At 69.9% G+C, this 14,651-nt stretch overlaps 1 protein-coding gene across 1 annotated transcript; it reads right to left on the bottom strand.

Moving 5' to 3' along the window:
• Positions 1-408: 408 nt before the first annotated feature.
• AMHR2 (anti-Mullerian hormone receptor type 2) lies at positions 409-12,403 on the bottom strand. Its single transcript, XM_067313935.1, is given in 14 exon segments — positions 409-844; positions 1,337-1,399; positions 2,586-2,703; positions 3,749-3,885; positions 3,966-4,113; positions 4,917-5,077; positions 5,674-5,788; positions 7,132-7,356; positions 8,516-8,625; positions 9,447-9,545; positions 10,592-10,741; positions 12,074-12,137; positions 12,139-12,236; positions 12,379-12,403. Coding segments are annotated over 14 exon segments (1,674 nt in total). The 3' UTR covers positions 409-683.
• Positions 12,404-14,651: the final 2,248 nt, after the last annotated feature.

The following is a 14,651-nucleotide window of genomic DNA, read 5'->3' on the forward strand; positions in this document are numbered from 1 at the left end:
CCACACCAGCACCCGGGACCCCCCCACACACCCCGTAGCCACGGGGTGAGGGGACATGGGGGGCCACCACGGCCATGGGGACACTATGGGCACGACCAGGCACTCGGGGGTGCCCGGAGATCATGGGTGGCCGCGGCTGGACATGGGTGCCCAGCAGTCACAGGTCCATGGGTGGTCACAGGTCCATGGGTGGTCACGGGTGCCCGGTGGTCACGGGTGGACACGGGTGGTCCTGGGTGCTCGGCAGCCACGGGTACACGGGTGGTCATGGGTGCACAGGTGGTCCTAGGTGGACACGGGTGGGCTCAGGCGGTCATGGGTGGTCCCAGGTGGACACGGGTGGGCTCAGGTGGACACGGGTGGGCTCAGGCGGTCATGGAGGCATGGGTGGTCCCAGGTGGACACGGGTGGACACGGGTGGTCCCAGGTGGACACGGGTGGTCATGGGTACACGGGTGGGCTCAGGCAGTCACGGGTGGTCCCAGGTGGACACGGGTGGGCTCAGGTGGTCATGGAGGCATGGGTAGTCCCAGGTGGACAAGGGTGGTCACAGGCACACGGGTGGGCTCAGGCGGTCACGGGTGGTCCCAGGTGGACATGGGTGGCCACAGGTGGTCACCGGTGGTCACGGGTGGACGTGGGTGGTCACAAGCAGATGGGTGAGCTCAGGAGGTCACGGATGGTCATGGCTGGACACGGGTGGACACGGGTGGTCCCAGGTGGACACGGGGACACGGACGCCGGGCGGCGGCGGTGGCATCAGTCGGAGTCGCTGGAGGAGGACGAGGAGGAGGACGAAGAGCGCTGCAGGGGCACCAGAGCACCCGTAAGGGGGGGGTTGATCCTGGGGGGGGGGTGGTGTCACCCCCCCCGGGTCCCCCCCACCCCAGGGTGCCCCCCCCCCCGTCACCTTCCCGGCCTTGTGCTTCTTCTGCGCCTTCTTCAGCCTCTTCTTCATCTTCCTCGCCGCCTTGGCGTCCAGCCCGGCGGGGGGGGGGCGGCAGCGGGGGGCACCCGGGGGGCGCCGGCGGGTAGGGGGGGAGGCCGGGGGGCTGCGCGGGGCCCCCCATCGGCGCCGGCGGCAGCCCCGGGTGGGAGTAGGGGGGCTGGGGGGGGTAGACGGGGTTCGGGGGGGGCGCGGGGTGGGGGGGGTACGCGGGGTGGGGGGGGTACGCGGGGTTGGGGGGGGCCGGCTGCCCTGCGGGGGGGGGTGGGGAGAAAGGAAAAAAATTAGGGGGGACCCTGATTGACCCCCCCCCATATTGCCCTGGGGGGGGCAGAGAGGGGGTGTCGGAGCAGCCCCCCCCCCCCATTTTGGGGTGCCCCCCCCCCTTACCGGAGCTGGGGTCCCACATGGTGCCGCGACGGGTGACGGCTCCGGGACCTGGAAGGGGGGGGGGGAACATGGGGGTGAGCGGGGACCCCCAAATATGCTGGGGGGTCCCCCAAAACCTGGGGGGGCCTGGGGACCCCCCCCGTCCCTATAGCCCCCCCCACCCTGCTGCCCCCCCCAAGGGGAAACTGAGTCACGGCGGCTCCGGGGGGCCCTGCTGCACCCCCCCACCCCGGGGGTGTGCAGGGGGGTGCAGGGGGTTGGGGTGCAGGGGGATTTGGGGGTGCAAGGGGGGCTTGGGGGGTGCAAGGTGCACTGGGGTGCAGGGGGTTGGGGTGCAGGGGGGATTTGGGGGGTGCAGGGTGCATCGGGGTGCAGCGGGTTTGGGGGGTGCAAGGTGCACTGGGGTGCAGGGGGGATTTGGGGGGTGCAGGGTGCACTGGGGTGCAGGGGGTTGGGGTGCAGGGGGGATCGGGGGTGCAGGGGGGGATTTGGGGGGTGCAAGGTGCATCGGGGTGCAGGGGGATCGGGGGGTGCAGGGGGGGTGCAGGGGGGGTGCAAGGTGCACTGGGGTGCAGGGGGTTGGGGTGCAGGGGGTGTCTGGGGGTGCAGGGGGATCGGGGGGTGCAGGGGGGGTGCAGGGGGGGTGCAAGGCGCATCGGGGTGCAGGGGGGATTCGGGGGTGCAAGGTGGGAGCAGGGGCACAGGGGGAGCGGGGGGGGGTGGATTTGGGGGGGGGGGGGCCCCGCCGAGTCCGCTCCAACCTGCCGCCTCCGCTCGCTGCGCGGCCCCGCCCGGCAGGAAGCCGGACGCCTGGGCCCCTCCCCCGGGCGGGGGCGGAGCCGGGACGCCTGGGCCCCTTGCGGGGGGGGGGGGGGGGGGAGGGAACCAGGACGCCTGGGCCCTTTAGGCAGGGCAGTGGCGGAGGGGAGGAGCCTCCAGCCAAGGACGCCTGGGCCCCGGCACCGAGAAGGGGGGGGGGGGGGGGGGGGGGGGAGCAGGACGCCTGGGCCCCCTGCAGCACCCAGTGGGTGCGGGCTCGGCCGCCTGGGTCCCTCCTGCTGCCGCGGGCTCACGCCGTGCCTCAGTTTCCCTCCCGCGCCGAGCCCTAAATTGGGGGGATGGGGGGGGATTTGGGGGCACCGAGCCCTAAATTGGGGGTGGTTGGGGGGGGGGGGATTTGGGGGGCACCTCGCACCTCCTAGTCAGCTGCTTGGGGAGGGGGGGGATGGTTCCCGGACGCCTGGGCCCCTCGGCGAGGGCTCGGCCGCCAGGCGCTGGAGCCGCTGGTGGGCTCCTTCGGCCGAGAGCCGGGCTTCGGGATCGGCGTCCCAGCAATCCTCCAGGAGCTCCTGCAGCCCCCCCGAGGGCTGCGCGGCGCCCGCCTCAGCACCCCGGGGTGGGGGGGGGGCCTGGGCAGAGACCCCCCCCCGTCCCGTCCCGTCCCACCCCCACGCGGGGACGATGTCCCCCGAGCACCCCGTCCCCGGGCGGGGGGCACCTTTGGGTAGGATGTTCCCAGACACCCTTGGGATTCCCGGGACAGGGACGCCCTTGGGCTCCCCGGCAGGGACACCCTCGGGCACCCGTGGCACCCCGGGCAGGGACCTCCCTGGGAATGGGCAGCCAGGCTAGGACATTCCCAAGCCCCGCTGGGGACCCCCCGGACAGGGACACCCACGGGCACCCCAGGCAGGGACCTTCCCAGCAGGGACAGCCCTGGGCACCCTTGTCACCCCTGGGACCCCTTGGGCACCCTGGGCATGGTGACCCTGTGCAGGGACCTCCCCGTGCATGAGCACCTGAGCACCCTGGTCACCCCTGGGACCCCCTGGACCCCTTGGGCACGGTCACCCCATGCAGGGACCTCCCCGTGCATGAGCACCTGAGCACCCTGGTCACCCCTGGGACCCCCTGGACCCCTTGGGCATGGTCACCCCATGCAGGGACCTCCCTGTACACGAGCACCTGGGCACCCTGGTCACCCCTTGTCACCCCTGGGACCCTCTGGACCCCCTGGGCATGGTCACCCCGTGTAGGGACCTCCCTGAGCAAGGACACCTGGGCACCCTGGGCACCCCTGGGACCCCCTGGACACCCTGGGCATGGTCACCCCATGCAGGGACCTCCCCGTGCATGAGCACCCGAGCACCCTTGTCACCCTTGGGACCCTCTGGACATGGTCACCCCGTGCAGGGACCTCCCTGTGCACAAGCACCTGAGCACCCTGGTCACCCCCGGGACCCCCTGGACACCCTGGGCACCGTCACCCCATGCAGGGCCCCCCCCATGCACGAGCACCCGAGCACCCTGGTCACCCCTGGGACCCCCCGGGCACGGTCACCCCATGCAAGGACACCCGGCCGCCGCCCCGGCGCGGTGTCCCCTCGGCCCCCCGGTTGCCCGCCGCCTCACCTGCCCAGCGCGGTGCCAAGCGGGGGGGATCAGCGGCCGCCGCCGCTCCTCCACGGCCAAGCGCCGCAGCCGCGCCGGCGTGGGGCTGGCACCCAGCTCGGCCTCGTAGGCCAGCCGAAACTCGGGCACGGGGCGGCCTGCGGGGCGCGGGGTCAGCGGCAGCCCGGCACCCCGCTGCGGGGGGGGCCGGGGGGGGGGGGCACCGGCGGGCGCTCACCGGGGCTCAGCGCCTGGCACCGCGACAGGATCTCCCAGAGCAGCAGCGCCAGCGCGTAGACGTCGGCTTGCCGCAGCGCCCGGCCCCAGGCCCGCAGGTCCAGGCTCTCGTCCAGGATCTCGGGCGCCAGGTAGCGCTGGGTGCCCGCCTGCGCGCACCCGCAGCGCTCGCACGGGCACCGGGGGGGGGCTCGCGCGGGCCCTGCTGCCCTTGCACGGGCGCTGCCGTGCTTGCACGGGCACGGCGGGGCTTGCATTGGTCCCCCGGTGCTTGCACGGGCGCTGCTGTGCTTGCACGGGCATTGCCCAGCTTGCATTGCTCCTGCTGTGCTTGCACGGGCACCGCGGTGCTTGCACGGGTGCCACAGCACTCGCACGGGCGCTGCGGCGCTTGCAGGGGCGTCAGGGCACGGCTCTCGCCAGCGCCTGGCTCGCGGCAAGGCCCAGGTCGCGCTTGCACTGGGGCCCCCCTTCCACCAGGACCCCCCTTGCACCACGTCCCCCCTTGCACCACGTCCCCCCTTGCACCAGGACCCCCCTTGCACCACGTCCCCCCTTGCACCACGTCCCCCCTTGCACCAGGACTCCCCTTGCACCACGTCCCCCCTTGCATAACGTCCCCCCTTGCACCAGGACCCCCCTTGCACCACGTCCCCCCTTGCACCACGTCCCCCCTTGCACCAGGACCCCCCTTGCACCACGTCCCCCCTTGCATAACGTCCCCCCTTGCACCAGGACCCCCCTTGCACCAGGACCCCCCTTGCACCACGTCCTCCCTTGCACCACGTCCCCCCTTGCACTAGGACCCCCCTTGCACCATGTCCCCCCTTGCACTAGGACCACGCTCACACGTGCACCCCCAGCCCGGCGTGCACCCCTGCTCCCACCCGTGCCCCCCCCCCAACCCCAGCACCGAGAAGAGGGTCCCGGCCCCGGCGGGGCTCCCCGGCACCTTGCGGATGGGCACGGCGTGCCGGGCGCTGCTGCCGGCCTGGGTGCGGGGCGGCAGCGCCAGCGCCAGCCCGAAGTCGCCGATGGCGCAAGCGCCGTCCTCGCGCACCAGCACGTTCTGGCTGCTCAGGTCCCGGTGCACCACGCTGGGCTTGTACAGGCCTGGGGGGGGGGTGGAGGGGGGGCACCCGGCGTCACCAGCGCTGTGGGGGGGGCCCCCGGGGGTGCTCGCGCTGGGTGCGTGAGCCCGGTGCGAGCACAGGGCCCTGCAGTGCTTGCAGAGACCTGGCAAGCTCAGTGCATGCGCCAGGCACCCACGGGTGCTTGCAGAGACCAGGAAAAATCAGTGCATGTGTCAGGCACCCAGGGGTGCTTGCAGAGACCTGGTAAGCTCAGTGCATGCACCAGGCACCCACGGGTGCTTGCAGAGACCAGGAAAACTCAGTGCATGCTCCAGGCACCCAGGGGTGCAGAGACCTGGCAAGCTCAGTGCATGCACAGGGCGCACAGCGGTGCTTGCACTGGCTGGGTGAGCTTGGTGCACGCACCGGGCACCCCAAGGTGCTTGCAGAGACCGAGCGAGCTCGTTGCATGCACTGGGCACCCCAGGGTGCTTGCAGAGGCCGGGCGAGCTCGGTGCATGCACGGAGCACCCCGGGGTGCTTGCAGAGGCCGGGCGAGCTCGGTGCATGCACGGAGCACCCCGGGGTGCTTGCAGAGGCCGGGCGAGCTCGGTGCAGGTGTGGGGCCCCACTCACCGTCGCGCCACAGCTCCTGGTGCAGGAAGGCCAGGCCGCGGGCCAGCGAGAGCGCCAGGCGCAGGCTGCCGGCCCACGTGCCCACGTGCTGGCGCAGGAAGTGCCGCAGCGAGCCCTGGGGACACGTGCGGGCGCTGGGGACGCGCACGGAGGGGCCCAGGCCCCCCCCCCCCGCACGCCCGTGGGCACCCAGAGCACCCCGTGCACGCAGAGCACCCCGCGCACATACACGCATGCCTGCAGCAGCCCACGCGCGCACGTAGCACCCGTGCACACCCGTGCACGCCCATAGCAGCCCCCACCCACGTGTGTGCACCCCGAGCACCCCATGCACACGTGTGCGCACCCCATGCATGCATGCACCAGCCCACAGCACCGCATGCACGTGTGTGTGCACCCCGAACACCCCATGCACAGCTGCAGCAGCCCATGCACGTGTGTGAGCACCCAGAGCACCCCATGCACAGCTGCAGCACCCCGTGCAAGTGCGCCCAGGCACCCATGCACAGCCACAGCAGCCCACACACGTGCCTGAGCACCCAGGCACAGCTGCAGCACCCCGTGCAAGTGCATCCAGAGCACCCAGGCACAGCCGCAGCAGCCCATGCACACACGTGTGCACCCAGAGCACCTGTGCACAGCTGCAGCAGCCCATGCACATGCGTGAGCACCCCGAGCACCCCATGCAGAGCTGCAGCACCCTGTGCATATGCACCCAGAGCACCCATGCACAGCTGCAGCAGCCCATGCACATGCATGTGCACCCCTGCACAGCTGCAGCAGCCCGTGCATGTGCACCCTTAGCACCCATGCACAGCCACAGCACCCCATGCACACACGTGTGCACCCCAAGCACCCGTGCACAGCTGCAGCAGCCCATGCACACACACGTGCACCCAAAGTACCCCATGCACAGCCACAGCACCCCATGCACGTGCACCCAGCACAGCCATGCACAGCCACAGCACCCCATGCATGTGCACCCCAAGCACCCGTGCACAGCTGCAGCAGCCCATGCACACACACGTGCACCCAAAGTACCCCATGCACAGCCACAGCACCCCATGCACGTGCACCCAGCACAGCCATGCACAGCCACAGCACCCCATGCATGTGCACCCCAAGCACCCGTGCACAGCCACAGCAGCCCATGCACACGCATGTGCACCCATGCACAGCTGCAGCAGCCCATGCACACGCATGCGCGCCCTGAGCACCCATGCACAGCCACAGCACCCCATGCATGTGCACCCCAAGCATCTGTGCACAGCTGCAGCACCCCATGCACACACACGTGCACCCAGAGCACCCGTGCACAGCTGCAGCAGCCTATGCACACACACGTGCACCCAAAGCACCCCATGCGCAGCCACAGCACCCTGTGCACGTGCACCCAAAGCACCCCACGCGCAGCCACGGCACCCTGCACCCACGTGGGTGTCGGGGGGGGGCACTCACGGCGGGGTAGAGCTGCAGCACCAGGAGGCCGCCGCGGGCGCGGGGGCCGGCGGCGCGGGCGCCCAGCAGCCGCGCCACGTTGTCGTGCTCCATGAGCGGCAGCGCGTGCACGGCCCGCTCGGCGGCGAAGCGCCCCGCCGCCGCCGCCGCGAACGCCTTGATGGCCACGGGCCGGTGGTGCAGGGTGCCCCGCCACACGGCCGAGAAGCGCCCCGCCTGCAGCACCTGCGCCCCGGCACCCACGGGCGTCCGGCCGGGCACCGCGGCTGCTGGGTGCCCACGGGTGCCCCCCAGCCCTGGGTAACCCCCGTGGGGACCTCCAGCCCTGGGGATCCCCATCCCTGGGCACCCATGGGAATCCCCAGCTCCTGGCACCCATGGACACCCCCATTCCTGGGTATCCCCATCCCTGGGCACCCATGGGAATCCCCATCCCTGGGTATCTCCATCCCTGGACACCCATGGGCATCCCCAGCCCTGGGTATCCCCAGCTCCTGGCACCCATGGGCACCCCCATCCCTGGGTATTCCGGGTATCCCCATCCCTGGGCACCCATAGGAACCCCCATCCCTGGGTATCCCCATCCTTGGGCACCCATGGGCATCCCCAGCTCCTGGCACCCATGAACACCCCCATTCCTGGGTATCCCCATCCCTGGGCACTCATGGGCACCCCCATTCCTGGGTATCCCCATCCCTGGGCACCCATGGGCACCCCCATTCCTGGGTATCCCCATCCCTGGGCACTCATGGGCACCCCCATTCCTGGGTATTCCAGGTATTCCCACCCTGGGCACCCACGGGAATCCCCATCCCTGGGTATCCCCATCCTTGGGCACCCATGGGCACCCCCAGCCATGAGTTTCCCCAGCCCCGTGCACCCATGGGCATCCCCAGCTCCTGGCACCCATGGACACCTCCATTCCTGGGTATCCCCATCCCTGGGCACCCATGGGCATCCCCAGTCCTGGGTATTCCAGGTATTCCCACCCTGGGCACCCATGGGAATCCCCATCCTTGGGTATCCCCATCCCTGGGCACCCATGGGCACCCCCTGGTCCCAGGTACCCCCGTGGGAACCCCCATCCCTGGGTATCCCCATCCTTGGGCACCCATGGGCACCCCCAGCCATGAGTTTCCCCAGCCCCGTGCACCCATGGACACCCCCATCCCCATCCCTGGGCACCCACTGGCACCCTCATCCCTGGGAATCCCCATCCCGGGGCACCCATGGGCATCCCGAGCCCCAGCTCCTGGCACCCATGGGCCCCCCCATCCCTGGGTACCCCAATCCCCGGGCACCCATGGGCACCCCCAGCCCAGGGCTTCCCTGTGCCCCCCCCCGTGGGTGCCCCCCCCGTGGGTGCCCCCCGGGCGCCCCGCACCTGCAGGAAGCGCAGCGCCGGCAGGTCCTGGCTGGGGGGTTCCGGGGGGGCCCCCGGTCCCCGACCCCCCCGGGGCGGCCGCCCCCCGCGGACCTTCGCCCGCCGCAGCCCTGCGAGGGCACCCGCCGCATGGCACCCGGGGCGCCGGGGACCCCGCGGACCCCACAGCCTGGGGACACCAGGGACAAGGCATCGGGGACACCAGGGACAAGGAATCGGGGACACCAGGGACCCCACACCCCGGGGACAATGGGGACATGGCAATGGGGACACCAGGGACATGGCATTGGGGACATCAGGGACCCCACACCCCGGGAACAATGGGGACATGGCAATGGGGACACCAGGGACAAGGCATTGGGGACATCAGGGACCCCACACCCCGGGGACAATGGGGACATGGCAATGGGGACACCAGGGACATGGCATTGGGGACACCAGGGATCCCGCGCCCTGGGGACACTGGGGACATGGCAATGGGGATACCAGGGACCCTGCACTCCAGGGACACCGGGGACAAGGCATCGGGGACACCAGGGACATGGCATTAGGGACACCAGGGACCCCGGGGACCACGCAACCCAGGGACACCAGGGACATGGCACCAGGGACACCCACACCCAGGGACCCCACACCCTGGGGACACCAGGGACATGGCATTGGGGACACCAGGGACCCTGGAAACCCATGCCTCGAGGACACCAGGGACATGGCACGAGGGACACCCACACCCAGGGACCCCACACCCTGGGGACACCAGGGATGGGGGCGCCCTGGGGACATCGACATCCCAAGGACACCGAGGACACGGGCACCCCGGGGACACCGGGATCCCCGGACACCCAGGAGGCGCGGGGCACCCATGGGCCTGGCAGGTGGGGGTGGCTCGTACCGAGGTGTCCCCATGTCCCCCCACGTCCCCGGGCCCTACCGAGGAAGGCCAGGCAGGCGAGGAGGAGGAGGAGGAGGAGGAGGAGGCCACCGGCCCCCCAGAGCCACAGGGCGCCCGCGGGCCCCGCGCGGCCGGCCGCTGGGGACAGAGGCCACGGTGACACCGGCCCTGGCCACCGACCTGGGGAAAGGACCCAGGCGTCCGGGCCCCCCGCGCCCCATAGACCTCTCCCCCCCCCCAAATCCAGCAGGGGACCCAGGTGTCCGGGACGGGGTGTCCCCCCCTTAGTGGGGGGCTCAGGACCGAGCCCCCCCCCACCCGGTGTGGTCTTGGGACTGGGCTGGCATCGCCATGGGTCCCCCATGGGTCCCCCAACCCCCCCATGGGTCCCAGGGACACCCGTGGGTCCCACAGCCCCTCTTGGGTCCCCTGGTCATCCCATGGGTTCCTCAACCCCCCATGGGTTCCCCAGGCACCGATGGGTCCCCCAACACCCCCCCATGGGACCCATGGCCACCCATGGGTACCGGAGCCACCCATGGGTCCCTCGGTCACCCCATGGGTCCCACAACCCCCCATGGATCCCTGAGCCACCCATGGGTCCCTCAACCCCCCCATGGGACCCATGGCCACCCATGGGTCCCACAGCCTCCCATGGGTCCCCTGGTCACCTCATGGATCCCACAGCCCCCCTATGGGTCCTAACACCCCCCATGGGTCCCACAGCCCCCCAATGGGTCCCAACACCCCCCATGGGTCCCTCAACCCCCCCATGGGACCCATGGCCACCCATGGGTCCTACAGCCTCCCATGGGTCCCAACACCCCCCATGGGTCCCACAGCCCCCCAAGGGGTCCCAGCACCCCCCATGGGTCCCACAGCCCCCCAATGGGTCCCAACACCCCCCATGGGTCCCACAGCCCCCCAAGGGGTCCCAGCACCACCAACAGGTCCCACATCCCCCCAATGGGTCCCAACACCCCCCATGGGTCCCACAGCCCCCCAGCGGGTCCCAGCACCACCAACAGGTCCCACAGCCCACCCTAACCCCCCCGAGAAGGTCCCATCCAACCCTTCCAGCTCTCCCGAGACCCGATGCCGCCCCAGCACCCCGATGCCCCCAGACACCCCGGACCCCCCCGATGCCCCCCAGCACCCAGGACCCCCGCGGTGCCCCCCGGTACCCGGGGCCGGCCGGGCCACCAGCCCGCTGGCGTTGCCGTTGCAGAGGTGGCCGTGGCAGAGGCAGACGAGGACGGCGCCGCCGGGGGCACCCGCGGGGCTGGGGGCGCAGGCGGGCGAGGGGCAGCCGGCCCCCCCGCCGCCCCAGCAGCCTGGCGACCCGCCGCCGTCACCGGCGTCCCGTCGTCATTGTCCCCCCCCCCCTTTTGGACCCCCCCCACCCCCCTGTCGCTGGCACGGGGCCACCTCGGTTTCGGCTACTTCTTCAAGGCCCCCGAGCAAGCGGCTCGGCCAAGGTCAAACCCAGCGGAGCACCGGAGCTGGGAAGGGCCCAGGTGTCCGGGATCCCCCCCCCCCAACCCACCGGCTGCCTCTAAAGGGGGCCTGGAGCCCACTGAGCCCCCCCAGGGCAGGATGAGACCCCAAATCCTGCCCCAGCCCCTTCTCACCCCCCCCCAGGGCAGGATGAGACCCCAAATCCTGCCCCAGCCCCTTCTCACCCCCCCCCCCAGGGCAGGATGAGACCCAAAATCCTGCCCCGGCCCCATCTCACCCCCCCCAGGGCAGGATGAGACCCAAAATCCTGCCCCGGCCCCTTCTCATCCCCCCCCAGGGCAGGATGAGCCCCAAAATCCTGCCCTGGCCCCGTCTAATCCCCCCCCAGGGCAGGATGAGACCCAAATTCCTGCCCTGGCCCCTTCTCACCCCCCCAGGGCAGGATGAGCCCCAAAATCCTGCCCCGGCCCCTTCTCACCTCCCCCCCAGGGCAGGATGAGACCCCAAATCCTGCCCCAGCCCCTTCCCACCCCCCCTGCAGGGCAGGATGAGACCCAAAATCCTGCCCCAGCCCCTTCTCACCCCCCCCCCAGGGCAGGATGAGACCCCAAATCCTGCCCCAGCCCCTTCTCACCCCCCCCCCAGGGCAGGATGAGACCCAAAATCCTGCCCCGGCCCCATCTCACCCCCCCCAGGGCAGGATGAGCCCCAAAATCCTGCCCCGGCCCCTTCTCATCCCCCCCCAGGGCAGGATGAGCCCCAAAATCCTGCCCTGGCCCCGTCTAATCCCCCCCCAGGGCAGGATGAGACCCAAATTCCTGCCCTGGCCCCTTCTCACCCCCCCAGGGCAGGATGAGCCCCAAAATCCTGCCCCGGCCCCTTCTCACCTCCCCCCCAGGGCAGGATGAGACCCCAAATCCTGCCCCAGCCCCTTCCCACCCCCCCTGCAGGGCAGGATGAGACCCAAAATCCTGCCCCGGCCCCGTCTCACCCCCCCCCAGGGCAGGATGAGCCCCAAAATCCTGCCCTGTCCCCTTCTCACCCCCCCCCAGGGCAGGATGAGCCCCAAAATCCTGCCCTGGCCCCGTCTAATCCCCCCCCCCAGGGCAGGATGAGCCCCAAAATCCTGCCCTGTCCCCTTCTCACCCCCCCAGGGCACCCCACGCCCCCCCCCCGGCGCCCCGCGGGCCCAGGCGTCCGGGCCTCACCTTGCACCAGCGCGTGGCTCTGGTTCCAGATGCCGATGCAGCAGTGGCGGGGGGGGCAGCGGACGGTGGCGCGCGCCGGGCCCCCCCCCCCCGGCGCCCCCCAGGCTGCCCCGCACGCTGGGGTGCTTGTAGGAGACGCAGCTGAGGTTACGGCTCCGGGCGCCTGCGGGTGACACCCAGCGCCGGGTGGCAGCGGCTCCCGGCCCCTCCGGGTGTCCCCCCCCCCCCCCTGCACCCATCCCGAGGCTCCCCACCACGGTGGGGGGGGGGGGGGGTCCCCGGCACCCACCCACCCACCCACCCACCTGGCGGCCCCGGCGGCAGCCCCATGGGTGCCTCCGGCTCCGGCACCTGGCGCCCGGCTGCCCCCGCGGCGGGGAAGGACTTGGCAGGACGCGTGCGGGGGCCGGAGCCGCCTGGAAGAGAAACGGGTCCCGGACGGCTGGAGGCAGCCCCCGGAGAGGATGAGGAGGAGGAGGAGGAGGAGGAGGAGGAAGGCGCCAGCTGCCCCCGCGGCGGGGAGGAGAGAGGGGCAGGGTGCCCTGGCTGGCGGGGGGGGACGACACAGCACTCCAATCCCAATCCCGGGAGCATCCGGACCCAAAAAATCTTGTCCGTAACAGGGTGCCGGGCTCCCCCGTCGCTCCCTGCCTCAGTTTCCCCAGGCGCCTGCCTCAGTTTCCCCATCTCATCTCCATCACGCAGCTTCGGGCGCTGCCGCTTCCAACCTCCCCCTCCCAATCCCGAAAAAAAAAAAGAGAGAAAAAGCCGTAATCCGTTTACAAAGGAGCCAAAAACTACATTTAATCTAGTCTTTTGTACAAAAAAATAGCACTTTTCGAAAACGTGTTTCAGACATCATTAACATCGGCCGCCGGATTTAAAAAAAAAAAAAAAAAAAAAAGGAAAAGAAAAAAAGGGGGAAAAAAAAAAAGCACGGACATTATTACAAGATCAAACAGTCTTTACACGGATCGCGAATTATTGCCAGTGTGGGGGGGCCGCGGGGGGGGCCGGGCCGCGGGGGGGGGGGGGGGCCGGCTGGCGCCCCCCTGCCCTGCATAGACGGGGGGCCGCGGGCTGCTCGTCCGGGTTAAGGGGCGACGGCGGATTAAAGCTCGGAGAGAGGCGAAGCCTTCGGGACGAGGCCGGAGAGGCCGGCCCGGATATCAAGGCACAGTTTTGCTGCCCGCGAGGGCTCCGGCCGTCGGAGCCGTTTCGGGAAGAGGGCTGCCGATCCCACGGGTTTGCGCCGAGCGGGGGCCAGAGGAGAATCCGTGTCCCCCCATTCCCGAATCCTCCCCCCCCCGATGGTTGCCCTGCCCCGGCCGTCGCCCGGCTCGGCCCCCGGCAAGGACGACTCCCTCCCGGCTGCGTTTCCATAGGAAAATTAAGCTCCGTCGGCCAAAATGCCGAAGGGGCAATGGGGAACGGTGCTGGGGGCGGGAGGAAATGAACCCAAAAGCCCCTCAATCGCCCCCAAATCCTCGGGGCGCCGGGATGGGGTTTGGCACTTGATTCCTGGCCGAGCCTTCACGGGAAGGTGGGCTGGGACGGAGCGGAGCAGGCGAGCGGGAGACGCTCCCGTCCGGACGCGCCGGCTCGGAGAAGGGCTCCGCCGGCGCCCGACAAGGCAGCGTTACCGGGGCAGGGGTTTAAAAAGAAACCAAGAATTAAATTAAAAATACTGCTTTCTACCAATTTCTCTGTAGCTTCCAGTATGGAGGGGGACGGGACACGGACACGACGCGCTGCGGGGGGGGGGGATTCATAGTGCTTCACAGATTATTAAAATACAAATGCTTAAAGTTTCCTATATAAAAATATACAAATGCAAAAATATATATCGAGAGAGAGAGAGAGCGGAAAGGATCGGCCGGAGGAATCGCCACGGTCACTTCCTCCCTCCCTGCAGTTCTTTAAAAACAAGGTTGTTGTTTTCTTTTAAAAAAAAACACAAAACAAAACAAAACGAACCACCTTCGCGCTTCACAGTTTGGCTGGGGTTTCTCCGCCGCCGGCTTCGGCGGGATCTAGCGCCGCTTTAAGCCCTCTCCTGAGCCGCTTCCGGCTCCGCCGAGCCGAGCCGCTCTTTCGGCAACGTCGGCCGAGAGCCGGCGTCTCCCTCCCGGCAAAGCTGAAGCCTCCTGGGCGGCCGAGGAAGGGAAGCAAACGGAGGGGGAGCTGGCGTCTCCGAGGGAGAGGGAACTGTTGGCTCTCTGCCGCCCGGGAAGTTTCCTGGTTATCCTCAGGCAGGAAAAAGGAGGAAAAAAAAATATATATATATATAATTGAGAAAAACATACAGCAGAATCGCCCTCGTTTTGCCGCCGGGAGGGAGGAAGATGCCGCTCGCGGGGGCGATTCGGGGGCCTGAGTTCACTCTGCCCCTGCAACCCCGCGCATCCAAACCCCTGCCCAGCTTCCCGGCCGGAGGAGACGCGCGCGAGGAGAGTCCCACCGAAGCACCGCCAACCCGGCGGGCGGCGCAGGACCTGGAAGACAGCGGCGCCCGCGTTCGCCTCCGCCACCTTCCTCTCGGGAAGCCCAGCACGACGGTTGAGGTTGGCCCGGACCT

This window comes from Apteryx mantelli, chromosome 33 (assembly GCF_036417845.1).
Source record: "Apteryx mantelli isolate bAptMan1 chromosome 33, bAptMan1.hap1, whole genome shotgun sequence".
Taxonomy (NCBI): Eukaryota; Metazoa; Chordata; class Aves; order Apterygiformes; family Apterygidae; genus Apteryx; species Apteryx mantelli.